Source organism: Rhinoraja longicauda, chromosome 6 (assembly GCF_053455715.1).
Source record: "Rhinoraja longicauda isolate Sanriku21f chromosome 6, sRhiLon1.1, whole genome shotgun sequence".
Lineage (NCBI taxonomy): Eukaryota > Metazoa > Chordata > Chondrichthyes > Rajiformes > Arhynchobatidae > Rhinoraja > Rhinoraja longicauda.
Genome location: NC_135958.1, coordinates 1,746,078 through 1,771,996, shown reverse-complemented (window position 1 = coordinate 1,771,996; position 25,919 = coordinate 1,746,078). Strand labels below are relative to the sequence as shown.

At 43.9% G+C, this 25,919-nt stretch overlaps 1 protein-coding gene across 1 annotated transcript in view; it reads left to right on the top strand.

Moving 5' to 3' along the window:
- The window catches only part of tsnaxip1 (translin-associated factor X interacting protein 1), a 53,153-nt gene extending 30,255 nt beyond the window's left edge, over positions 1–22,898 (top strand). Inside the window, exons 9-16 of the mRNA XM_078401528.1 lie at positions 3,716–3,848; positions 6,990–7,045; positions 8,913–9,041; positions 10,100–10,258; positions 12,433–12,542; positions 16,126–16,246; positions 17,449–17,555; positions 22,700–22,898. Coding sequence (XP_078257654.1) covers positions 3,716–3,848; positions 6,990–7,045; positions 8,913–9,041; positions 10,100–10,258; positions 12,433–12,542; positions 16,126–16,246; positions 17,449–17,555; positions 22,700–22,898 — 1,014 coding nt within the window. The remainder of the gene's footprint in view (positions 1–3,715; positions 3,849–6,989; positions 7,046–8,912; positions 9,042–10,099; positions 10,259–12,432; positions 12,543–16,125; positions 16,247–17,448; positions 17,556–22,699) is intronic.
- The last annotated feature ends 3,021 nt before the right edge of the window (positions 22,899–25,919 follow it).

The window sequence follows — 25,919 nt, the reverse complement described above, 5'->3', positions numbered from 1 at the left end:
GGGGGGACTATGTATAAACACTGCTGTAATTTCTACATGGTGAAACCAAAATGTATAAAAATAGCCTTCATTAAAATCTGACAATGTGCACTTTAACCACATGTGATTTTTTTCTATTACAAATCTCAAATTGTGGAGTACAGAGGCAAATAAATAAATGATGGGTCTTTGTCCCAAACATTATGGAGGGCACTGTATCTAGGATTTTTCCACCAGTGAGAGTCTAGTCATAGTCTCAGAATAAAAGGGCGTACCTTAAGACAAATTGTGAATATGAAGATGAGGTAAAAAAAAGGGAATACAGGAGATATTGCAAAAGACTCTCGGAAGAATGGGAACAAAAGTTCTAGAGGGGAAAAGAAATTAAGGGCAGGGCCAATTGTGACCGATGTGAGAGGGGAGGTGAATACAGAAGTTAAAGTGTTGTACTTAAATGCGCGTAGTATAAAAAATAAAGTGGATGAGCTTGAGGCTCAGTTAGTCATGGGCAAGTATGATGTTGTAGGGATCACTGAGACATGGCTACAAGAGGACCAGGGCTGGGAACTGAATATTCAGGGGTACACAACGTATAAAAAAGACAGACAGGTGGGCAGAGGGGGTGGGGTTGCTCTGATGGTAAGGAATGATATTCATTCCCTTGCAAGGGGTGACATAGAATCAGGAGATGTTGAATCAGTATGGATAGAAATGAGAAATTGTAAGGGTAAAAAGACCCTAATGGGAGTTATCTATAGGCCCCCAAACAGTAGCCTCGACATAGGGTGCAAGTTAAATCAGGAAATAAAATTGGCGTGTCAAAAATGTAATGCTACGGTGGTTATGGGAGATTTCAACATGCAGGTAGACTGGGAAAATCAGGTTGGAAATGGACCCCAGGAAAGAGAGTTTGTAGAGTGCCTTCGAGATGGATTCTTAGAACAGCTTGTACTGGAACCTACCAGGGAGAAGGCAATTCTGGATTTAGTGTTGTGTAATGATCCTGATCTGATAAGGGGACTAGAGGTAAAAGAGCCATTAGGAGGCAGTGATCACAACATGATAAGTTTTACTCTGCAAATGGAAAGGCAGAAGGGAAAATCGGAAGTGTCAGTATTACAGTATAGCAAAGGGGATTACAGAGGCATGAGGCGGGAGCTGGCCAAAATTGACTGGAAGGAGGCCCTAGCAGGGAAGACGGTAGAACAGCAATGGCAGGTATTCCTGGGAATAATGCAGAGGTTGCAGGATCAATTTATTCCAAAGAGGTGGAAAGACTCTAAGGGGAGTAAGAGACACCTGTGGCTGACGAGGGAAGTCAGGGACAGCATAAAAATTAAGGAGAGGAAGTATAACATAGCAAAGAAGAGTGGGAAGACAGGGGATTGGGACTCTTTTAAAGAGCAACAAAAGTTAACTAAAAAGGCAATACGGGGAGAAAAGATGAGGTACGAGGGTAAACTAGCCAATAATATAAAGGAGGATAGCAAAAGTTTTTTTAGGTACGTGAAGAGGAAAAAAATAGTCAAGGCAAATGTGGGTCCCTTGAAGACAGAAACAGGGGAATTTATTATGGGGAACAAAGAAATGGCAGACGAGTTAAACCGTTACTTTGGATCTGTCTTCACTGAGGAAGATACACACAATCTCCCAAATGTTCTAGGGGCCGGAGAACCTAGGGTGATGGAGGAACTGAAGGAAATCCACATTAGGCAGGAAATGGTTTTGGGTAGACTGATGGGACTGAAGGCTGATAAATCCCCAGGGCCTGATGGTCTGCATCCCAGGGTACTTAAGGAGGTGGCTCTAGAAATAGTGGAAGCATTGGAGATCATTTTTCAATGTTCTATAGATTCAGGATCAGTTCCTGTGGATTGGAGGATAGCAAATGTTATCCCACTTTTTAAGAAAGGAGGGAGAGAGAAAACGGGTAATTATAGACCAGTTAGTCTGACATCAGTGGTGGGGAAGATGCTGGAGTCAATTATAAAAGACGAAATTGCTAAGCATTTGGATAGCAGTAACGGGATCATTCCGAGTCAGCATGAATTTACGAAGGGGAAATCATGCTTGACAAATCTACTGGAATTTTTTGAGGATGTAACTCGGAAAATTGACAGGGGAGAGTCAGTGGATGTGGTGTACCTCGACTTTCAGAAAGCCTTCGACAAGGTCCCACATAGGAGATTAGTGGGCAAAATTAGGGCACATGGTATTGGGGGTAGGGTACTGACATGGATAGAAAATTGGTTGACAGACAGAAAGCAAAGAGTGGGGATAAATGGGGCCCTTTCGGAATGGCAGGCAGTGACCAGTGGGGTACCGCAAGGTTCGGTGCTGGGACCCCAGCTATTTACAATATACATTAATGACTTAGACGAAGGGATTAAAAGTACCATTAGCAAATTTGCAGATGATACTAAGTTGGGGGGTAGTGTGAATTGTGAGGAAGATGCAATAAGGCTGCAGGGTGACTTGGACAGGTTGTGTGAGTGGGCGGATACATGGCAGATGCAGTTTAATGTAGATAAGTGTGAGGTTATTCACTTTGGAAGTAAGAATAGAAAGGCAGATTATTATCTGAATGGTGTCAAGTTAGGAGGAGGGGGAGTTCAACGAGATCTGGGTGTCCTAGTGCATCAGTCAATGAAAGGAAGCATGCAGGTACAGCAGGCAGTGAAGAAAGCCAATGGAATGTTGGCCTTCATAACAAGAGGAGTTGAGTATAGGAGCAAAGAGGTCCTTCTACAGTTGTACCGGGCCCTGGTGAGACCGCACCTGGAGAACTGTGTGCAGTTTTGGTCTCCAAATTTGAGGAAGGATATTCTTACTATGGAGGGCGTGCAGCGTAGGTTCACTAGGTTAATTCCCGGAATGGCGGGACTGTCGTATGTTGAAAGGCTGGAGCGATTGGGCTTGTATACACTGGAATTTAGAAGGATGAGGGGGGATCTTATTGAAACATATAAGATAATTAGGGGATTGGACACATTAGAGGCAGGAAACATGTTCCCAATGTTTGGGGAGTCCAGAACAAGGGGCCACAGTTTAAGAATAAGGGGTAGGCCATTTAGAACAGAGATGAGGAAGAACTTTTTCAGTCAGAGAGTGGTGAAGGTGTGGAATTCTCTGCCTCAGAAGGCAGTGGAGGCCAGTTCGTTGGATGCTTTCAAGAGAGAGCTGGATAGAGCTCTTAAGGATAGCGGAGTGAGGGGGTATGGGGAGAAGGCAGGAATGGGGTACTGATTGAGAGTGATCAGCCATGATCGCATTGAATGGGGTGCTGGCTCGAAGGGCTGAATGGCCTACTCCTGCACCTATTGTCTATTGTCTATTGTCTATTGTCTAAAGAAGATGAGGAGGAATTTCTTTAATCAGAGGGTGGTGAATCTGTGGAATTCATTGCCGCAGAAGGCTGTGGAGACCAAGTCAATAGATATTTTAAAGGTGGAGTTTGATAGATTCTTGATTAATACGGGTGTCAGGAGTTATGAGGAGAAGGCAGGAGAATTGGGTTGAGAGGGAGAGATGGATCAGCCATGATAAAATGGCAGAGTAGACTTGATGGGCCAAATGGCCTAAATCTGGTCCTACAATTCATGAACTAATGAATTTATACAATCCTCTGGTTGAATTCTGTAGTTCCTTAAAAAATGGATTTTTGAACTGTTGAGCATGAGGATTATAAGATGCTGTCTTACGAGCATTGTATTTACAAGTCTGTTTATTCTTTTAGTATGAAAATATGCAGAGGCAATTCACTCAGATGAAAATGGAACACAATACCCTGGTGGACGCTAACAAGAATATCATTATTGAGCGAGACCAACTGATTGCAGAAGTTGACCTACTAAAAACTAAAGTGCCAGGTAAATAACACAAAGCAACTCATCTGTCTAGATTAAAATCAAAGTTTCATACCTAAAAACGGTATTTCATTGTTTTGCAATGGCCATATGTGATACTCAAGTGTCATTCTTCCATTTGACTGACAAACATATTCTCCAGGGAGTCTTGTGTACTGTTGTCTGTTCCTACCACTCTCTGCTGATTCCCTAATCTCCACCGATGCCTTCGTACTCTGAAGTCTCTGTATTAAGTTTTAAACCTGGAAAACCATACACGTATCATAGAAACATCGAAAATAGGTGCAGGAGGAGGCCATTCGATGCCCTAACTAAAATTCTCTTGAATCAGCAACTGCTCTTTACATTGAAAAGTCACATTTCAGTCCGCTATTGAAAGGTCAGTGAGTGAAACCTTGGACCATTACCTTTCACAGCGATGGATTTTTGAGCTTTGTTCATTAGCCAGAGGTTTATTGCCAGGAAATGAAGGATGGAATTACTAAATACAGTTTTAGGAATTACTCAAATATGTTCGGCTGATTAGAGACAATCAGATCTGTAAATGATGGATCATGGCAGAGAACACGATTGAATGTTTTGGTGAAGTGACTATAGTATACATGAAGTCCTAGTTTTTAGTTTTAGAGATACAGCATGGAAACAAACCCTTTGGCCCACCGAGTGATCCCCGTACACTAGCAATATCCTACACACTAGGGACAAGTTACAATTTTTACTGAAGCTAATTAAACTGAAAACCTGTACCTCTTTGGAGTGTGGGAGGAGACCAGAGCACCCGGGAGAAAGCCACGCGGGGAGAACATACAAACTCCATACAAGCAGAGAAGCCAGTTCTCTGGCGCTGTAAGGTAGCAACTCTACTGCTGTGCCATCATGCCATCACAACTAGTTTGCATCTTCAGATTACATTGAATGACGTCTCCAATTAAAGAATGGTAACTAAAGTTCATGGGAAAATTGGTGAGGTGATTCAATATATTGTACAGTTGTGAACTCACAATTTTGACAAGGCTTTGTTCACTATACTTATTAACTGATTTGTTACCCTTGATCAGACTGGGAGGAGAAATGTGTTATTTATATGGTTATTCATAAATGTTATTCAGATTTTCTCAACTGCTAGATAAAATCCCACAAAGGCGGAGGAGATGGCAGAATAATGTATTTATATTCTTTATTTCGTCTGCCAAACAGTCAAAATTAACAGAGTAATTGAATATTTTTAAAATTTGTGTCGAGGAGTTCGGTGTAGCTGACAAGGCCAGGTTATGTTGGGTGTGGTTGGCAAGGCCAGGTTATGTTGGGTGTAGCTGCCAAGGCCAGGTTATGTTGGGTGTAGCTGGCAAGGCCGGGTTATGTTGGGTGTAGCTGGCAAGGCCAGGTTATGTTGGGTGTGGTTGGCAAGGCCAGGTTATGTTGGGTGTAGCTGCCAAGGCCAGGTTATGTTGGGTGTAGCTGACAAGGCCAGATTATGTTGGGTATGGTTGGCAAGGCCAGGTTATGTTGGGTGTAGCTGCCAAGGCCAGGTTATGTTGGGTGTAGTTGGCAAGGCCAGGTTATGTTGGGTGTAGCTGGCAAGGCCAGGTTATGTTGGGTGTAGTTGGCAAGGCCAGGTTATGTTGGGTGTAGCTGGCAAGGCCAGGTTATGTTGGGTGTAGCTGGCAAGGCCAGGTTATGTTGGGTGTAGCTGGCAAGGCCAGGTTATGTTGGGTGTAGCTGGCAAGGCCAGGTTATGTTGGGTGTTGCTGCCAAGGCCAGGTTATGTTGCTCTCCCTAATCTTCTCGATAAGATGGTAGTGAACCATCTTTTTGAATACCAAGATTTGGACCAAATGGTGTTGCAGGACTGCAATATATCTTCATATTGGGATGGTGTGGGATTTCCATGCATCTACTGGACTTGTTTTTCTTACTGGTAGAGACTGCAGGTCAGGGAAGAAGCTGTTGGGACAGTGTGGACAAATATCAGCAGCGTATTTTGTGGTGGCACTTCTCACAACAGCCGCTGTACGTTGGAGGGTCAGGGAGTGCAGGCATTGATCAGTGGGGTTGCCAATTGTTCGATTCTTCATTCTGGAGAGCTGTGACCTTTGAGCATTATTGGAGCTACATGGAAACGTTTAGGATGTCAGGTAGGTCACTTACTGCAGTATTTATGTGGCTGGTGCAGTTATGTTTCTGCTCAATGATGACCCTCAGGATATTGATAGTGGCAGAGTCATCAATGCACTTGAATGTCAAGGTTAGGTCCAGACTCTCTCTTCATCAAGATTGTTTGCCTCTTTTGTGGCATGAGTATTAGCCACCCCACTTATCGACCTGAATGTTATCCAGGTCTTGATGCTTCAGGCAGGCCTGTACATGGAGTACTTTGATATATCATATCAAAGGATTGCAATAATAATAATAATAATAATGCATTACATTTATATAGCGCTTTTCAAACACTCAAAGACGCTTTACAGGGATTTCTAGAACATAGAGAAGTGAATAAATAGATAAATAAGTAAACGAACAGAGAAAGGAGACAGAAGGTGAGGTGATCTTCAGTGGTTGAAGGCAGTGCTGAACAGGTGAGACTTCAGCGATGTTTTGAATGTGGTGAGTGTGGAGGAGTCTCTAACGGTTTGGGGTAGTGAGTTCCCTAGGGTGGGAGCAGCGATGGAGAAAGCCCTGTCCCCCCAATATAATACCAAACATGTTATAAGTATTTTTGTGATTGTTTTGTTTGCGTTTGTTTTGTAATTACCATTTTCTCAACAACTATCATGGAGATTCATGACCCACTCATCAATTTCTTGAGTTCAAGCTAATTTAATAAGCTTCAATGTAATGACAAGCTCAAAATCCTCCAGAAATGTAATGTTTATTAAATATAGACAATATTAATCACACAGAATTTTATATTTGAATTGGATGATGTGTATTTTCCTAATTCGATTATGTAGTAATTATAACTAATATCAGTACAATTTTAAATTGTGGGTGGTTTCTCTAACTGAACCACAGATTCAAACCTATTTACTAGAGAGTAATAGATGGCAATAGGAAATTAAATTTTAGAAAAATATGGCCCTGGCTGCCTGAAAGATTTTGGTTTAATGCAATCTAATATTTTGTTTTTGCTTGTAATTTGAACAGGTCTTCAGAAGGATGTTGACACAGATAAAACAAAAGAGGATTACTTTGAAGCACTGGTATGCATTTAATAATCATTCATCGAATGTTATTGAAAAAAACTTTAGCACATTCACCTATACATATTTTTAAAAACAGTTACGGGCAGTTTCAACTGAGTAATCTAAATGATTGATGTGCCTTCTGGCAAAAGACATGGCCTTGACCCAGTTAATACCGAAAGTGAGAAAGGTTGATGTGTGGGCTTGGACTCAAGATTCTTTACACTTTTACCCTTTGTATTTTGGGGACATCGGTTGAGATGGGGGGGGGGGGCATTACAGTGATTCACATTTCTTCCAGTAGATCTAAAGAGCTCTGAGGCAAATCTAATCTGAAAAAAATAAGTTTCCGTCAACAAAAACCAATTATGAAGCGATCTTACTCTGAAATGTCCTGTCACCAATGGGAGAGCAGTCCCAAGCTACGAGCTACCTCATTGGAGACCGTCAGACTATCTTTATTCGGACTTTACCTTGAACTAAATGTTATACCTTTTATTCTGTATCTGTACACTGTGGACGGCTAGATTATAATAATTAATAATCTTTTTGCTGACAAAAACGGTACCTTGGTACATGTGACAAGAATTTCGTTTTTAGCTTAGTTTTAAAGATGCAGTGTGCAGCCCATCGAGTCCGCACTGACCAGAGATCCCCACGCACTACACACACTAGGGACAATTTTACACTTATACCAAGCCAACTAACCTACAATCCTGTACGTCTTTGGAGTGTGGGAGGAAACCCACAATCTTGGAGGAACCACACACAGGTGACAGGGAGAACGAACAATCTCCGTATAGACAAGCACCTCTCGTCGATCAAACCCGGGTCTCTATCGTTGTAAGGCAGTAGCTCTACCACTAGGTCACTGTGCTCCCCTCATTAATATATTCAGCTAAAGTTTAATATGTAATTGTAGACCTGTATGGTTGATTCTCAATTGGTCTGACAAAGATTGTTGTATTAGAATGCAATGTACAAGAAACAAGCTACCTCACCTATTGGTGGAAGCACTGCACATTGTGTTGGTTCAATTGGAACCATTTCCGTGGTTTCAACACAAGAATAGAATACAAGAATGGGCATACTGAATCTCCAGTCTGCAGAAGGGTCTCGACCCGAAACGTCACCTACTCCTTTTCTCCAGAGATGCTGCCTGACCTGAGTTACTTCAGCTTTTTGTGTTGATTGTCTTCTGTTTAAACCAGCACCTGCAGTTCCTCTCTACACAATGGTTAATAAATGCTGGTTTTACCATCAATGCTCACTTCTTGAGAAATAATTGAAATAAAAACTTTTGGGTATGATGAAATAGCAGCACTGGTCAACATACTAAATGGGTTCATAACTGCCCAGCTAATCCAATATCAATCTAGACAGAGACAAAAAGATGGGGAGAACACTATAGTCCTAACGCATGTGATAACAAGGAACTGCAGATGCTGGTTGAAACTAAAGATAGACACAAAATGCTGGGAATATCTCGGCAGGTCAGGCAGCATCAGTGGAGAACATGGATAGGCGGCATTACCGGTTCCAACCCATGTTCTCCAGGGACACTGCCTGACCCGCTGAGTTACTCCAGGATTTTGTATGTATTCCTAAAGCATGGATTACAGCAAAGGCTGAATTTATTTCATGCCCTTCGTGGTCTTTGCGTGTCCCTGTACGGTTTATAACCAATTAACCACTTTCTGCAGTGTTAATGTTAAAATAGTGAAACAGAGCCATCAATTTACACACCGCAACGTTCAACTTATTCAATCAAAAGAGTTGTCTTGTGATTTTTGTATGAGGGACTGCCATGGAGCCTTCTTCATTCATCTTTCCTGTAAACGTAAAGCAAGAGTTACAAGAATATTTACTGACTTTCCTTGTGTAGGGGACCGGAGAAGATGTTGTTATGTTTCTGCGCCATAATAGTATTGTCAAGAATGTGAATCTGACCAAGGAGGATTTAACCAACGTGTTGAAGGAAATCTGGGAAGAAAAGATTGAGCAGGATAATCAGGTATGTGAGCCCACTTTTAACAAAACTGGAATCAGCTGAAACGATTGAAGTACATTACAGATGCCGTCAACATCCTTCATAAAGGGAAGAAACATGTCTAGAATGTTAAGTAGCTTCTGCTGTCAGTGGCCACACTGTTCACGGGTGTGACTTTTAAACACAAACTCAACATTGAGGAATTACTGACTGACAGTAGAATTGCCTCAACCAGTATGGGGCAGGAGTACGTTTTAGCAAGAACAGTTCCTCATCAATATGTGCAGGTGGAGACAGGCTGTGATATCTTCCAAGAAATTGCAAGGGATTGCGGACGGAGCCCAGACCATCACAGAAACCAACCCTCCCTTCCATTGGCTCCATTGACACCTCACGCTGCCTCAGCAAGGCCAGCAGCATAATCAAGGGACCAGTCGCACCCCAGCCACTCCCTCTTCTCCCCTCTCCCATCAGGCTAAAGGTATAGAAGTGTGAAAAGGCACACCTCTAGGTTCAGGGACAGTTTCTTCCCAGCTGTTATCAGGCAACTGAACCATCCTACCACAACCAGAGAGCGGTCCTGAACTACTTTCTACCTCATTGGTGTCCCTCAGACTTTTTTTGATCGGAATTTACTGGCCGTATCTTGCACTAAGTGTCATTCACATTATTCCCTCTATCATGTATCTGTACATTATGGATAGCTCGATTTATAATCACGTATGGTAACCGCTAACCGCTGACTGGTTAGCACGCAACAAAAGTTTTTCACTGTATCTCAGTACATGTGACAATAAACTGAACTCATCAGGCAACAATTTGTTGAGGTAATAAACGATCTCTGCATCATGGGCATGCACCCACTTGAGAAAATTAGAATTGATTTTTTATGATATTTACGAAATACAATTCCTATGATTTTTTTAAACCTGTAGTAATATAATGTAAGTGACATTCATATACCAGCATTACATTTTCATTGACTCAAAGGAAAGGTAAATATGTCTTTGATAGATTGCAGATTTCAATAAATATGTGCATAATGTTTGAAGATCCTGTGTTGTTTTATTCCAAAAATACAGACCCAGACAAAGTCAAATCTTCCTGAGTTTTTCCATAAGTACCTCCGGAAGAAGTTTGGAGACTCCTCCATGCTCTGGGCTTACAACATCTACTATGGCTGCAGGTTCCACAAGGACGATGAGTTCATCAGTCAGTTTTTCAGCATTATCAATGGAATAGTGAGTTTCTGCATTTCCACATTTGATAAAATTAACAAGGTTCAAATATGAAGTAGATTACATCGATAGATAAATGAACTTTCGTAGACTGCCGATATTCACAAGATGTCATTGGTACATTTGGGAAGCAGCAGAAACAACATTTTTAATTTAGTTTAGAGATACAGCGCGTAAACTGGCCCTTTGGCCCACCGAGTCCGTGCCAACCAGTGATCCCCACACACTAACCCTATCCCACACACACTAGGGACAATTTACAAATTTACCGAAGCCAATTAGCCTACAAACCTTACAAGTATGGGAGGAAACTGGAGCACCCGGAGAAAACCCCCGCAGGTCACAGGAAGAGCGTGTAAACTCTGTACAGACACCGCCCGTGGTCAGGATCGCACCCGGGTCTCTGGCACTGTAAGGCAGCAATTCTGCTGCTGCGCCATCATGCTAAACATAGGAGGGCACAGAGTGCTGGAGTAACTCAGTGGGTCAGGCAGCATTTCTGGAGAACATGGATAGATAACGTTTTGTTCGGGACCCTTCTTCAGACTGATTCAGGGGTTTGGGGGGCAGGGAGAGAGGAGAGGCAGGTGGACAAATCACGGCAGGTAATAGGTGGACAAAGGCGAGTGGAGGGAGGGGGGGTTGATAGGCAAAGAGCTGGAACAAAAGGCAGATATCAAAGCAGACGGTGGGAGGCAGAAGGATTGAAGTTGCAAAGTGTGTAGCCAGAAGAAGGAATGTGAGAGGTGGGGCATGGGAGAAATAGGTATGGGTGTAGGTGGGGCATGGGAGAAAGCGGGGGGGAAGAAAGGTGGGCAGTGGAGTAGGAAGGGGATGTGTTGTTAGAGGTCACCAAACATTGGAGAATTCAGTGTTCATACTGTTGGGTTGCCAGCTATGTTGATCTGATTTTCCCTACTCTGTGTTATTGAGATGCTGTTAGCCGCAGGGAAAATGAAAGGCAATGGGACCAAATATTGGGAGGTGGATCCAATGTACTGCAGCGACTCAAGTGCACATTTATTACTAATGGCCCAAGATTAAATGCAAGATATTTGTGGAGCCCAATATCCAGTTTGTGCCCGAGGTGACGATGTTGCTGCACACTTTGCATGACACCATTATATACTATTGAACAATGACAGTGAAGTCAATTCAATGAGACTTTATTGCCACATGTGCCGAGGTACAGTCAAATGCTTTGTATTGCATACAACCCGGTTGTATCATGTAGCCGACCTCACCAGGGCCGTACAGTACGCAGGTGTGGCACACTTTGGCACTGACAAAGTTACAAAAGTGCACCAGTTCAATGATTCAGAGGGTGTGAGGTCTATTAAAAGGATGGAGAAAAGACAGATGGAAAATAGAAATATTACATCACAAAAACAAAATCTTTCTTTTCTTTAAGTACCATCCTGCTCACATAATTTGTTCACGTTTGGGTATAAAATTATTTTGCCTGTGAAATGGCCAAAAGATCATTTTAAATCTCCAATAATTTACGACCAAATGGAGTATATGCAAACTTTCTTTCTGGAGTTTAACAGGCAGTTGAGTTACCAAAGCAATGCTTCATGAAACTCACAGCGTGCTCAGAATGGGAATTTTGGAACCACGTGCAATGGAACTGGTGTAAGTCACACAGCAACCGGTGGCACTTCACGATTCGGACTATCACTTATTACAAGCTGACGTTTAGCACGACTTAGTCCAATACGTTCTCAAGGCTAACGGAACAATGAAGCAGCAAATTAATCATTTACAGCCATCCTTTCAAGGGAATGACATTTTGATTTGATTTGGCCGTCCCTTAGATGGTTGTTTTTTTCATAAGACGTAGGAGCAGAATTAGGCTATTTGGCCCATCGAGTCTGTTCTGTCATTCAATCATGGCTGATCTATCTTTTCCTAATAACCCCATTCTCCTGCCTTCGCCCCATAACCTTTGACACCCTTACTAATCAAATACCCATCAATCTCCCCTTTAAAAATACCCAAAGCCGTCTGTGCCAATGAATTCCACAAATTCACCACCTTGTGGAAGTAAATGCAAGGGGACGAATCCCTTTGAAGGAATTCAAATTAAGCCAAGATTTGACTATGTTTTTGTTTAGTTTATGTCTAAGGTCGTCTGCTATAATTGTCTAACCACACTTATGTTTATAACAAATTAGGTTGATGAAAGTGTATATCACGGGCAGTTGAAACTTATTTCGGATGTGTTGAATTCAGTTACAAATCGTGACACTGCTGGAAAAGGCATTCTTACCAAACAGGAATTCAGGTTGGAGCTGTTAATATTTGATTACGTGGAAAATGTAACCTTTTCAAATACACAGCAGAATAGAAAGAATATCTGCCTTGTTACCTGGCAGCGAGGCCTTGATCCTCAAGCTTCATGGATTCTTAAACATATTGCTTACAACCATCCCTGGGTTTATTCCCTTGGAGTACAGAATTAAAGCAGAAAATAGTCTTGTTGGAGGAGCAAACATGATGGTCTAAGACGTGCAGTAGTGTAAACCAGGAGAGAGTAGGGGTTGCCAACTTTCTAACTCACAAATACGGGACAAGGTGACGTCACCGCCCACGCCCCACGTGACCTCACCCAGCCAGCGGCCACGTGCTCCCGCTCCACCAATGACAGCCACTTGGGCCGGGAGGCGGTTTGCTACGCAACCTCCGAACACACTCAGCCCCCCGCTCCCCGAACACACTCGGCCCCCCCACAAACACACTCGGCCCTGAACACACTCGCCCCGCTCCCCGAACACACTCACCCCGCTCCCCGAACACACTCAGCACCCCCCCGCTCCCCGAACACACTCGGCCCCCCGCTCCCCGAACACACTCGGCCCCGAACACACTCGACCCCCCGCTCCCCGAACACACTCGGCCCCGCTCCCCGAACACACTCAGCCCTGAACACACTCGGCCCCACTCCCCGAACACAGTCAGCCCCCCCGCACCCCCGAACACACTCAGCCCCGAACACATTCGGCCCCGAACACACTCAGCACCCCCCCGCTCCCCGAACACACTCGGCCCTGCTCCCCAAACACACTCGGCCCCGCCCCCCGAACACACTCGGCCCCGAACACACTCGGCCCCGCTCCCCGAACACGCTCGGCCCCGCCCCCCGAACTCCGTTAACATTAACGAGCTCTGTTAGCCTACACTGTCCGGGCATACAGCGGCCCGCGGGCCTAATACAGGATAAGGGCGGTCCCGTAAGGGGCAATCAAATTTAGCCCAAAATACAGGACGTCCCGACTAGTACGGGACGTTGGCAACCCTAGGAGAGAGTGAGGTAGCAGGAAACTGCAGATGTTGGTTTACAAAAAAAAGACGCAAAGTGCCAGAGTAGTTCAGCGGGTCAGGCAGCATCCCTGAAGAACCTGGATTGATGACATTTCACCCTTTTTTCCCCAGGGTGGAAATGTCCAATACTCGAGGCAATAGCTATAAGCTGAGAGGGGGAAAGTTGACTGGAGATGTGTGGAGCACGTCAGAGAGTACACAGAGTAGTAGGGGCTTGGAACGCATTGCCAGTAGTGGTAGTGGAGGCACCACCACTACGATAATGGTGTTTAAGAGACTTGTAGATAGACACATAGAAGTGCAGAGAATAGTGGGATATGGATCATCAGGCAGATGAGATCAGTTTATCTTGGCATCCTGTTGTGTGCTCAAGAGCCTGGTCTTGTGCTGTACTGTTCTATGTAAACGTTAATCTTTGCAGTATTCATGCCTCAGTTTGTTAATACACTGTCCATATCCATCCACCCTTGCAGGATATTGCAAGACTTAATGTTAGTAACCAAAGCAAACTGCTGAAAGGACAGGATCGGTTCTTGATGTGAGGGTTGCCAACTGTCCCATATTAGCCGGGACATCCCATGTTTTGGGCTAAATTGGCTTGTCCTGTACGGGACCCCCTTTGTCCCATATTAGGCCCGGGGGCGCTGTAGGCCCGGACGCTGTAGGCCCGGACAGTGTAGGTAGGTAAAAAACTACAGATGCTGGTTAAAATCTAAGCCTACCTGACTGGGTCGCTGGCTGGGTGAGGTCACGTGGGGCGGTGACGCCACCTTGTCCCGTATTTGGGAGTGCTATAGTTGGCACCCCTATGTCTGCTTGCACTCTCTCAATGACCATTTGAGTGAGATGTTAGATGTGCCACAATGGGTGTGGAATACCAACAAAACGTTCATCTTGCAGCTTCAATTGTGTCATAACATCAAAAGGATTATTTTAAGATTTAAATATACTATCAATGCAAAATACATTTATCAAACGTCTGTACTGAGATGAAGTTAGCAAGACGTAGGAGATGTACCTCACTGGTTTTGCATGTTGAAACTTTGCAGGAAAACAAGAGTAAGCTGAGACTCAGATTTAACAAAACGAGAAAATAAAGTTAACACTTTTAACCATCACTAATAATGCATATAATATTACCATTCTGGCCCCATCAATTATTGCTTTGGTGAAGAGAGAAATAAATCAGGTAGACAGACAACAGCGTCTCTTGAGACAGACGCACAACATCTCTTGCCCAGAGTAGGGGAATCAAGAACCAGAGGATGTGAGTTTAAAATGAGGGGGGAAAGATTTAACACGAACTAAGGGGTAAGTTTTTCACTCAAAGTGGGCGAGGTTGTTGAGGCAGAGACTATCGCAACATTTAAGAAACATTCAGACAGGTACATGGATAGGACAGGTTAGAGGGATATGGGCCAAGCGCAGGCAGGTGGGACTTGTGTAGATGGGACATGTTGGCCGTTGGGGGCAGGTTGAGCCTGTTCAAGGGCCTGTTTCCATGTTGTAAGACTCTATGAAAGACATTGGGTGTATTTTTCCTGAAAGGCATTAACTGTTCTGTTTAGTGCAATGATTAGTATCAGGTTTTGGGTGGGAGTTAGGGGAGACTGCCGATCAGCTTTCCATTCTGGACCTTGTTATGATCTCCATCACAGCCGCTGCTCCCTATATGATATCATATTATATTATATTGTATGTTTAAATATTTTAATGCCACAAACTGATATTTGCCAAATTTACAATCTACCCAAGGATAACAAATGTTGAAAGAAGGAACTGCAGATGCTGGTTTACAAAAAAGGCAGCGCTGGAGTAACTCTGCTGATCAGGCAGCATCTCTGGCAAACATGTCCTCAGAGATGCTGCCTGACCAGCACTTTATACGTTAGATATTTCTTGGTAGTTCCCATCCTATTCTAGTTGTTTCCAAACTGGTGATTCGTTTTTCTACTTCTGTCCTGCAATTGCTATTTATTTTCCCCATCGCCATCACTTTTGTGAAAGTTAGACACAAAGTGCTGGAGTACGCAGCGGGTCAGGCAGCATCTCTGGAAAAAAAGGACATTTCAGTTCAGGACCCTTATTTAGACAGCAAGTAGAGGGGAGGGAACTAGAGGTAGGAAAAGGCCAGAACAAAGAACGGCTGACAACCGATGACCAAAGAAGGGTGGAACCCACAAAGGCCCATTGTTGGCTGGGGAAGAGGTGGTAACAAAGGCCCTGTTGTGACTGGGGGGGAGGGGAGCAAGTATGGAACTACGGGATAGAGTGGAGACTCGTGTGAGGGCCACTATTTTAGTATCTCTTACATCTACTAAAGCAGGCAAACTGTGTGTTTAACATTTCTTCCACTAGAGAGTACCCCATTCAATGCCATACTTCATTTCTTCATTGGAATATAAACCTAAATTATGTGTTCAAGTCCCAGACAAGAAACTATCAATAGCACTAAATGGTCATAAATATATTTACATTTTCTCTTCATATTTTGGCAAAAGTAGTTAAATGTGTAACTTTGAAAATCTCAAACTTGTTCCTTGCAGCCAAGCCATAAAGACAGCCCTTCCAAATAAGACTGGAAATTCCATCACCGAGCTAGTCGCTGCAGCAACAACCCAACTTGGAGACAACAAGAAAATTAATTACAACGCATTATTTACAGAGGTAACCAAAGCAGACACACCACAACGAACAGAGTTCCAAACACCATATTCAAGAGTATTCAGTCTTGCAGCTGGATGACCAAAGGCAACAGTTTCCACTATGTTATTTATCAAAAAACGTTCTCAGTTTACAAGGGAAATCTAATAGTACAATGTGAGGTGGGTGGGCGTGGGGGGTAGGCATTAGGGCGTCAACAGTTATGGGGAGAAGGCAGGAGATTGGTGTTGAGAGGGAAAAATAGACCAGCCGTGATGGAATGGTGAAGTAGACCAAATGGGCCAAATCGTCTCATTCTGCTCCTTTGTGCAATGGTTTTATGGCATTATGGTTTTGGGCCTCGCTCTGGCCGACGCCATGGATGCCCAGGGCTGACATGAGGGAGCCCCTCTCCCCTTCCCCGTCCCCCCTCGCCCGGCCCCGGGTGACATTCCCTGGCCGGCAGCGGCTCCACGGATGGTCAGTTGGGGGAGGGTTGCCGGGCCTGCGGGAGAGGTTTGCACCCAACGGGTCAACGTCAGTCTAGTAATACTCTCAATGTGAACTCACCAACGTCTTACATACTGTAACTGCAACATGGCCTCCCAACCTCTGCACTCACAATCATTTTAATATCTATCATTCCAACAAAGACAAGAAAGGTGATAGCTGGTAGTTCAGATGCAAGGACATCCTCCTGCCCACCGCTATCAGGCTCCTGAGCTAATCACACCTTAAACATCTCTTTCCTGAAGGTGCCGCCACATACATTTACTCTTCGCTTTCCCTCGTTTGGCTATTCTGTTGCTGTACTTTAATATTTTAGCACAATTTCAGATTGCACTACAACCTTGCACCATTCTGCGGTTTTGCATGTTGTTGTGTTTATTATTGTAATTAGCTTTAATGTATGTATACTGTTGACTCTGAGCTTCACATGAACTGGGGATTTCTTGCTTGCTGGCACTGCATAAGTGATATTATATACAGGCTAAATTCAAAACAACAATGAAGTGAAATCCAACTTAATGCAATAAAAAATGTCTATGATTTTATTTAGTACCATTTACAAAGGAAACTTTTGCTTGTAGGTTTAAGTTATATTTAAATTATTTAAATTATCCCTCATTCATCATTGAAGGAAGGTTTCTCTGAGCTCACAGAAACGCTCCGGGTACAATTAATAATCTTGTTTTTCATTTTATTCTTCTTCTGTTGCTCTACAGAATGAAGATGGCACACCATCAGAGTTTCTTACATTGTTACAACACCAGAGCATTGCAGAGAAAACAAAGTACATTAAAGAACTAAGAAATATACTGCACAATAAAGAGTAAGAGACAGATCTTACCTTGATTTTAATTCTAACGTATAGATTATGTATGTATTGCAAAGGGCGTTGTACATGGTTGGCTGCAAGTTACAAAGGTTGAATTGAGCAGTTCTGAGATTTCATAAATCAGTTGAGTTTCAACAAGCTTTTGAAAGATACAGGATAAAAAGCAGGCCCTTCGGCACACTGTGTCCAGGCCAAGCATAGATCACTCGTTCACACACGTTCTAGCTTATCCCACTTTCACATCCCCCCCCCATTACTTGGGGCAACTGTCCCGTATTAGCCGGGACATCCCGTATTTTGGGCCAAATTAGTTTGCCCCGTACGGGACCCCCCTTGTCCCGTATTAGTAGGGTTGCCAACTTCCTCACTCCCAAATAAGGGACAAAGGGTGATGTCACCGCCCCGCGCCCCACGTGACCTCACCCAGCCAGTGGCCACGTGCTCCCGCTCCACCAATGGCAGCCGCCCGGGCCGGGAGGCGGGTTGCTACGCATTGGTGGAGCGGGAGTATATGGCCGCTGGCTGGGTGAGGTCACAATGACGTCACCCGTTGTCCCTTTGAGGAAGGTGGCAACCCTAGGTGTGGGTGGAAACCGGAGCACCCAGAGGAAACCCACGCAGCCACAGGAGAATATTCAATCTCCACACAGACAGCACCCAAGATCGGGATCGAATCCAGGTCTCCAGCAAACAAGGCAGCAGCTCTGTCAGCTGCCCCACTGTGCTTCCCTTATCACGAACCTCTAGCTTTAGTTTAGGGATACAGTGCGGAAACAGGCCCTTCAGCCCACCGAGTCTGTGCCGATTAGCACTATCCCACACACTAGTGACAATTTACAAATTTTACTGAAGCCAATTATCCTCCAAATCTGTACATCATGTGTGCGGGGAGACTGGAGCACCCGGAGAAAACCCACGCAGCCACAGGGAGAACTAGCAAACTCCACACAGACAGCACCTGTTTTCAGGATTCAGCCCAGGTCTCTGGGGCAGCAACTCTGCCACTGCACCACAGTGCTGCCCGCCAGCTATTATTACTTTAACCATTGATTTTTTTAAAATTGTGAAACAATATGCCATCAACTTAGTCGATAGCTTAGGTTGTATGATGGTATTATGTATCATAATAGAAATGAGATTACTAATTTTCTAGGCAGCAAATTAATGGGCAACTACAGTTTGTTGTGTTGATCACAATTAACAACAGTATTTAATTCGGACAGTTTTTGTTGGAAGGTATTTCATTGAAGATATGTGTTTCCTAAAGTTTCAGAGAATTTAGTTCACTTGAATACAGTAAACTCTTGTTATAGAGGGACAAAGGGTGACGTCACAAGCACGGCCAGACTATTCGCTGATGATTGTTTGCTGTATCGTCACATTAAGGCAGCTGATGATAAGGATGCTCTCCAAAAAGATCCCGATACTATGGTCGAGTGGTCACAGCAATGGGGGATGCAGTTCAATCCTTCCAAATGTGAAACCATGCGTGTCACCAGGAGGAAACCAGGCGAAACATCATATAATATCCTTGGTGCCACCATTGAAGAATCCAAACAGACCAAGTATCTTGGCATCAAATTACAGAACGATCTACGTTGGAATGGTCAGACTCATCATGCAACGGTGAAAGCAACAGGTGTCCTAAATTTTCTGAGACACAACGTTTATCATTGTTCAACTCCTATCAAGGAGTTCTACTTCACCCTTGTTAGACCACATTTGGACTACACAGTTGCAGCATGGGACCCTTACACAATTAAAAACATTTCTTCCATTGAACGTGTCCAAAGACAGGCAGCTCGTTTTGTTACAAATACCTATGAGAAGCGAGTGTTACCGAACTTCTACAATACAATACAATACAATACAATATATCTTTATTGTCATTGTACCCAGGGGTACAACGAGATTGGGAATGCGCCTCCCATACGATGCAATAATTTAGGTAATTTAGACAGCAGCAACCCAACGAAACGAACAGTTGTAACAGTTTTGGACAGGGTAAAGTGCAAGTTGATCTATGCGTTGTGGCCATCCGGCTCAGCAGGACCGGTTCATAGCAGCTATGGCCCTGGGGATGAAGCTGTTCCTGAGTCTGGAGGTGCGGGCATAGAAGGCCTTGTATCGTCTGCCCGATGGAAGGAGTTCGAACAGACTGTTGCAGGGGTGTGAAGAGTCTTTGTGGATGCTGGTGGCTTTTCTGAGGCATCGTGTGTTGTAGATGCCCTCCAAGTCTGGTAGCTGTGTTCCGATGGCCCTCTGAGCTCTATGGACTACCCGCTGTAGAGCTTTCCTTTCTGCCTCCGTGCAGCTGAGGTACCACACAGGGGTGGAACATTGGGGTGGAACACTCTCCAAGACAGATGTAAAGCCCACTGTTTGACCTGTTTTTACAAAATGTTAAATGGTCAGCTCGACATAGATGACCACATCTACACCAAACTCAACCCTAGCAGTAGACGAGGGCATTCGATTCAATTTGAGATACCAGCTATCAAGACAGATGTGTGTAGCAATTCATTCTTCCCTCGCACAATTAAAGCATGGAATAGTCTTCACCCTACTATAGTTATTCAACCAGACGCAACTACATTTAAGGCAGCTCTTCTCCAAGAAGCCCTCCTTGCTTAAGTCCATGCTCCGCCACCTCCAGTTTAAATTCCATTTGGAATATTTTGGAGGACCAAGAACCAAGAACGACTACAGTGGGGGGGGTCTCTGTAATTGCCGATTGTCCATTGTAACCGAGTAAGGTATTATCATTGGATGTAGCTGAAACAAAGAACTGCAGATGATGGTGAATACGCAAAAGGACACAAAGTGTTGTAGTAACTCAGCAGGTCAGGCAGCATTTCTGGAGAGGTGACATTGGAACCCTTCTTCAGACTGAATGCAGTCTGCTGAGTTACTCCAGTGTCATTTCACCTTAAAACCAGGCACCGATGCTGCTTGTTGGCACCAGTGATCCTTTCTTCACGCTCCGCACGGTCAGGTTGAGACGGCTCGCATTGTAGCTGCTGACCGACGGCGCTTTCCTCAGGCCGCTGCCTGTGACAGGACAGTGTGAGGCTGCTCACTCACCTGCTACTGCTTCATCCTGTCGACCACCACCTCCTCCCCCCGCCATCGCTGCCATCCTCCAAGGTGGAGTACGTTGACGACACCAAGGAGGAGGTGGCAGTGGAGGAGGGATCGGTGGAGTGGGCAAAGCGACGGGAGGAGGAGGAGGCAGCAGCGATGGAACGGACAAAGTGAAGGCCAACAGGAAGAAGCAGCAGCTGGTGAGAGGAGAGGGAGCCCCACTGTTGCCGAGTGCGAGCGGCAAGTGGCAGCGGCCTGAAGCCAGCGCTGTCCCAGGGGCGACAATGTCCCCACTGTTGTCCCCACTGTTGCCGAGTGCGAGCGGCAAGTGGCAGCGGCCTGAAGCCAGCGCAGTCCCAGGGGCGACAATGTCCCCACTGTTGCCGAGCGCGAGCCGCAAGTGGCAGCGGCCTGAAGCCAGCGCTGTCCCAGGGGCGACAATGTCCCCACTGTTGTCGCCAATGTCCCCACTGTTGCCGAGTGCGAGCGGCAAGTGGCAGCGGCCTGAAGCCAGCGCAGTCCCAGGGGCGACAATGTCCCCACTGTTGTCCCCACTGTTGTCGCCAATGTCCCCACTGATGTCCCCACTGTTGCCGAGCGCGAGCCGCAAGTGGCAGCAGCCTGAAGCCAGCGCTGTCCTCAGGGGCGACGATGTGGCCGAGTCAACCGGACCATGCAGTGTGTGAAGAAGGGCTCGCTGGTGCAGCGAAACAATTCTCTCAGCATTGATCTGTGTCGACCTTTTGCCAGCAAGCAATAGTGATATACAATGTAGTTCTGAAAACAAAAACCAATAGAAAATTAAGTACGTTTTGAATGTAGGCCGGTGCGGAAAACTTAGTTAAAAAATATCACAACAGTGCTTCCTTCATAATTTGCTCTCTGACAATTTCCCCACCTAAGCTGGTCTCCAATTTGTTCCAGTTCCTTATAAAAATTCCTTCAATAGGCTTCATTGTCAAATCAGCTAAAGCTATGGGAACTGAAAGCACTAATATTTCCAGTGGGGCATCTCGGCTCAATCCACTTTCATTCATTGACTGAAATGAACATAAGGCAGTTCCTTGGGTGGCTTAAAAATATAAGAATGCAAATGTACAGGTTGGTTAAACAAATTTTCATCATCTGAAAGAACCATGTATTTTACAGATGCGGCAAATTTCTATCCTATCGGTGAAGGGAACTGTGATTATTTTGCAACTGCAGCTCTTGGTGTCTTTTATTTTGCTCAATCAGAAAGGCACTCATTTAATAAACCTTTAAATAATAATATCCATGCAAAAGTCACAGCATTTTTGTTGATTTGATAAATTATACACAGCAGTGATATGGAGGGAAATGGACAGGATGGGTTAATGAGTGGAAAGTTATAGAGAGGGGGAATAAGAGGAAAATCAAGGGCCTCACTCCTCCTCTTCCTCCCTTTTCTGGCACCCTTTTGTTTCCATTTTACCGGGAGCCTCTAACCTATCTCCACCCATACGCCGATCATTCCGCCTCACCCGTATCCACCATTTGCCAGCTTGCCTCACCTCTCTTCACCAACTACCTTCCTTCTGCCCCATCAATCTGAAAAAGAGTCCGAACCCAAAATGTCATCTGCCCTTTTCTTTCCACTGATGCTGCCTGATCCGCTGAGTTCCTCCAGCACTATTTTTGTTTTATGTCAACATTGTCGCAGTGTCAACTGCATATCAAAAAAATGAAAGGGCAGCCATGTAGCTAATTGTTGCTTTCATGTTCATAACTAGAATAATTTAAACAGGAAACAATATATTCTGACGCACAGAGTTAGACAGAGCAAGGGAGAATCATAAATATCCCTTAAGGCAACACAGTACTTCAGGTCTGTTTATATATTCATCTGATCCTGAACAAATGGCTTTAGAAATTCAAAATAGCATTCTCTCGTATATACTCAAATGCTCTTCATAAGTGTCCTGGGAAAGCAATGATGTTAAAAGGATTGATTCTTATTGAATCAAACTTGTATATAATTCATGTGACACATAAGCAGAAATATTGATTGTGTCTTACCTGTTGTTTATCCAAAGGGAGCTGACTGTAACTGACCTAACAAAGGCTTTTCAAAAGATCGACCCTACAATAGGTTCACAAACCCTGACTACATATTTAAGTCAAGGTTTCCAAACTACAGTTGAATCACTTGCTGAGGCTACTGCGGCAGACATTGACACAATATTTGACCGACTGCAAGCGAGTGATGTGAAGAGGATCGGACCACTTCGATAGTACAGATATATTTCAATTGTTATTTTAAATAAATTACATGTTGTAAAGATTGCAGTCTTGCTGATTGCTCATGTTTTTTAATTGCTCGATAGTGTACAATTGATTTTAATTATGGGAGTATGGTTAAATGAGAAGACCATTTCTCAAAATCTTCAAAACATCAATTATTTGCTTACATAAAACTGGCATTTATTTTAACCATATAACATATAACCATATAACAACTACAGCATGGAAACAGGCCTGTCCGGCCCTACCAGTCCACGCCGACCATTCTCCCTGACCTAGTCTCATCTACCTGCACTCAGACCATAACCCTCTAATCCCCTCCTATCCATATACCTATCCAATTTACTCTTAAATAATAAAATCGAGCCAGCCTCCACCACTTCCACCGGAAGCCCATTCCATACAGCCACCACCCTCTGAGTAAAGAAGTTCCCCCTCATGTTACCCCTAAACCTTTGTCCCTCAATTCTGAAGCTATGTCCCCTTGTTGGAATCTTCCCCACTCTCAAAGGGAAAAGCCTACCCACGTCAACTCTGTCCGTCCCTCAAAATTTTAAAAACCTCTATCAAGTCCCCCCCTCAACCTTCTACGCTCCAAAGAATAAAGACCCAACCTGTTCAACCTCTCTCTGTAGCCTAAGTGCTGAAACCCAGGCAACATTCTAGTAAATCTCCTCTGTACCCTCTCCATTTTGTCGACATCCTTCCTATAATTTGGCGACCAGAACTGCACACCATACTCCAGATTCGGCCTCACCAATGCCCTGTACAATTTTAACATTACATCCCAACTTCTATACTCGATGCTCTGATTTATAAAGGCAAGCATACCAAACGCCTTCTTCACCACCCTATCCACATGAGATTCCACCTTCAGGGAACAATGCACAGTTATTCCCAGATCCCTCTGTTCCACTGCATTCCTCAATTCCCTACCATTTACCCTGTACGTCCTATTTTGATTTGTCCTACCAAAATGCAGCACCTCACACTTATCAGCATTAAACTCCATCTGCCATCTTTCAGCCCACCCTTCCAAAAGACCCAAGTCTCTCTGTAGACTTTGAAAATCTACCTCACTATCAACTACACCACCTATCTTAGTATCATCTGCATATTTACTAATCCAATTTGCCACACCATCATCCAGATCATTAATGTAAATGACAAACAACAGTGGACCCAACACAGATCCTTGGGGTACTCCACTAGACACTGGCCTCCAACCTGACATACAATTGTCAACCGTTACCCTCTGGTATCTCCCATTCAGCCATTGTTGAATCCATCTTGCAACCTCACTATTAATACCCAACGATTTAACCTTCTTAATCAACCTTCCATGTGGAACCTTGTCAAATGCCTTACTGAAGTCCATATAGACAACATCCACAGCCTTGCCCTTATCAATTTCCCTGGTAACCTCTTCAAAAAATTCAAGAAGATTAGTCAAACATGACCTTCCAGGCACAAATCCATGTTGACTGTTTCTAATCAGGCCTTGATTATCCAAATTATTATATATATTGTCCCTAAGTATCTTTTCCATTAATTTTCCCACCACAGACGTCAAACTAATAGGTCTATAATTGCTAGGTTTACTTTTAGAACCTTTTTTAAACAAAGGCACAACATGCGCAATGCGCCAATCTTCCGGCACCATCCCCGTTTCTAATGACATTTGAAATATTTCCGTCATAGCCCCTGCTATTTCTGCACTAACTTCCCTCAATGTCCTAGGGAATATCCTATCAGGATCTGGAGACTTATCCACTTTTATATTTTTCAAAAGTGTCCGTACCTCCTCTTCTTTAATCCTCCTAATTTCCATCACTACTCTACTTGTTTCGCTTACCTCACATAATTCAATATCCTTCTCCTCGGTAAATACCGAAGAAAAGAAATTGTTTAATATCTCCCCCATTTCTTCCGGCTCAGCACATAGCTGTCCACTCTGACTCTCCAATGGACCAATTTTATCCCTCACTATCCTTTTGCTATTGACATATCTGTAGAACCCCTTGGGGTTTACTTTTACATTACTTGCCAAAGCAGCCTCATATCTTTTTTTCGCTTTTCTAATTTCCTTCTTAAGATTCCTTTTATATTCTTTATATTCCTCAAGAACCTCATTTACTCCCTGCCGCTTATATTAATTGTATATCTCCCTCTTTTTCCGAACAAAGTGTCCAATTTCCCTGGAAAACCACGGCTCTTTCAAATTATTATTCTTTCCTTTCCACCGAACAGGGACATAAAGACTCTGTACTCTCAAAATTTCACCTTTAAATATCCTCCATTTCTCTATTATATCCTTTTCATAAAACAAAAATTTCCATTTCACTCCTTTTAAATCCTTTCTCATCTCCTCAAAATTAGCCTTTCTCCAATCCAAAATCTCAACCCTTGGTCCAGATTTGACCTTCTCCATAATGATATTGAAATTAATGGCATTGTGATCACTAGACCCAAAGTGCTCCTCAACACATACCTCCGTCACCTGACCCATCTCATTTCCTAACAGGAGGTCCAACACTGCCCCTTCTCTGGTAGGCACCTCTACGTATTGCTGCAAAAAACTATCCTGCACACATTTTACAAACTCCAAACCATCCAGCCCTTTAACAGAATGTGATTCCCAGTCTATATACGGAAAATTGAAATCACCCACAATCACTACTCTGTGCTTACTACTAATATCTGCTATCTCCTTACATATTTGCTCTTCCAATTCTCGTTCCCTAAGGCAGAATATACGTGAACCATGAAAAATGAAAGTCAAAAGTGACACATTGATAGTGTAACGTGCCTGATTATAGATTCAAATTGTCATATTGTAGTAATTCTGGGCTAATAATAGGATGTGACATATTAGTTGTCAACAGAAAGCATGAAAAGATCCTTCAGCCCTTTTGAGTCTGTGTTGATCATTAAGCACCCATTTAAAGAAAAACATTAAGCCTACCCTGACCCAATTTATTCTCCCCATATTTTTAGCCTCGAGGAAAATGT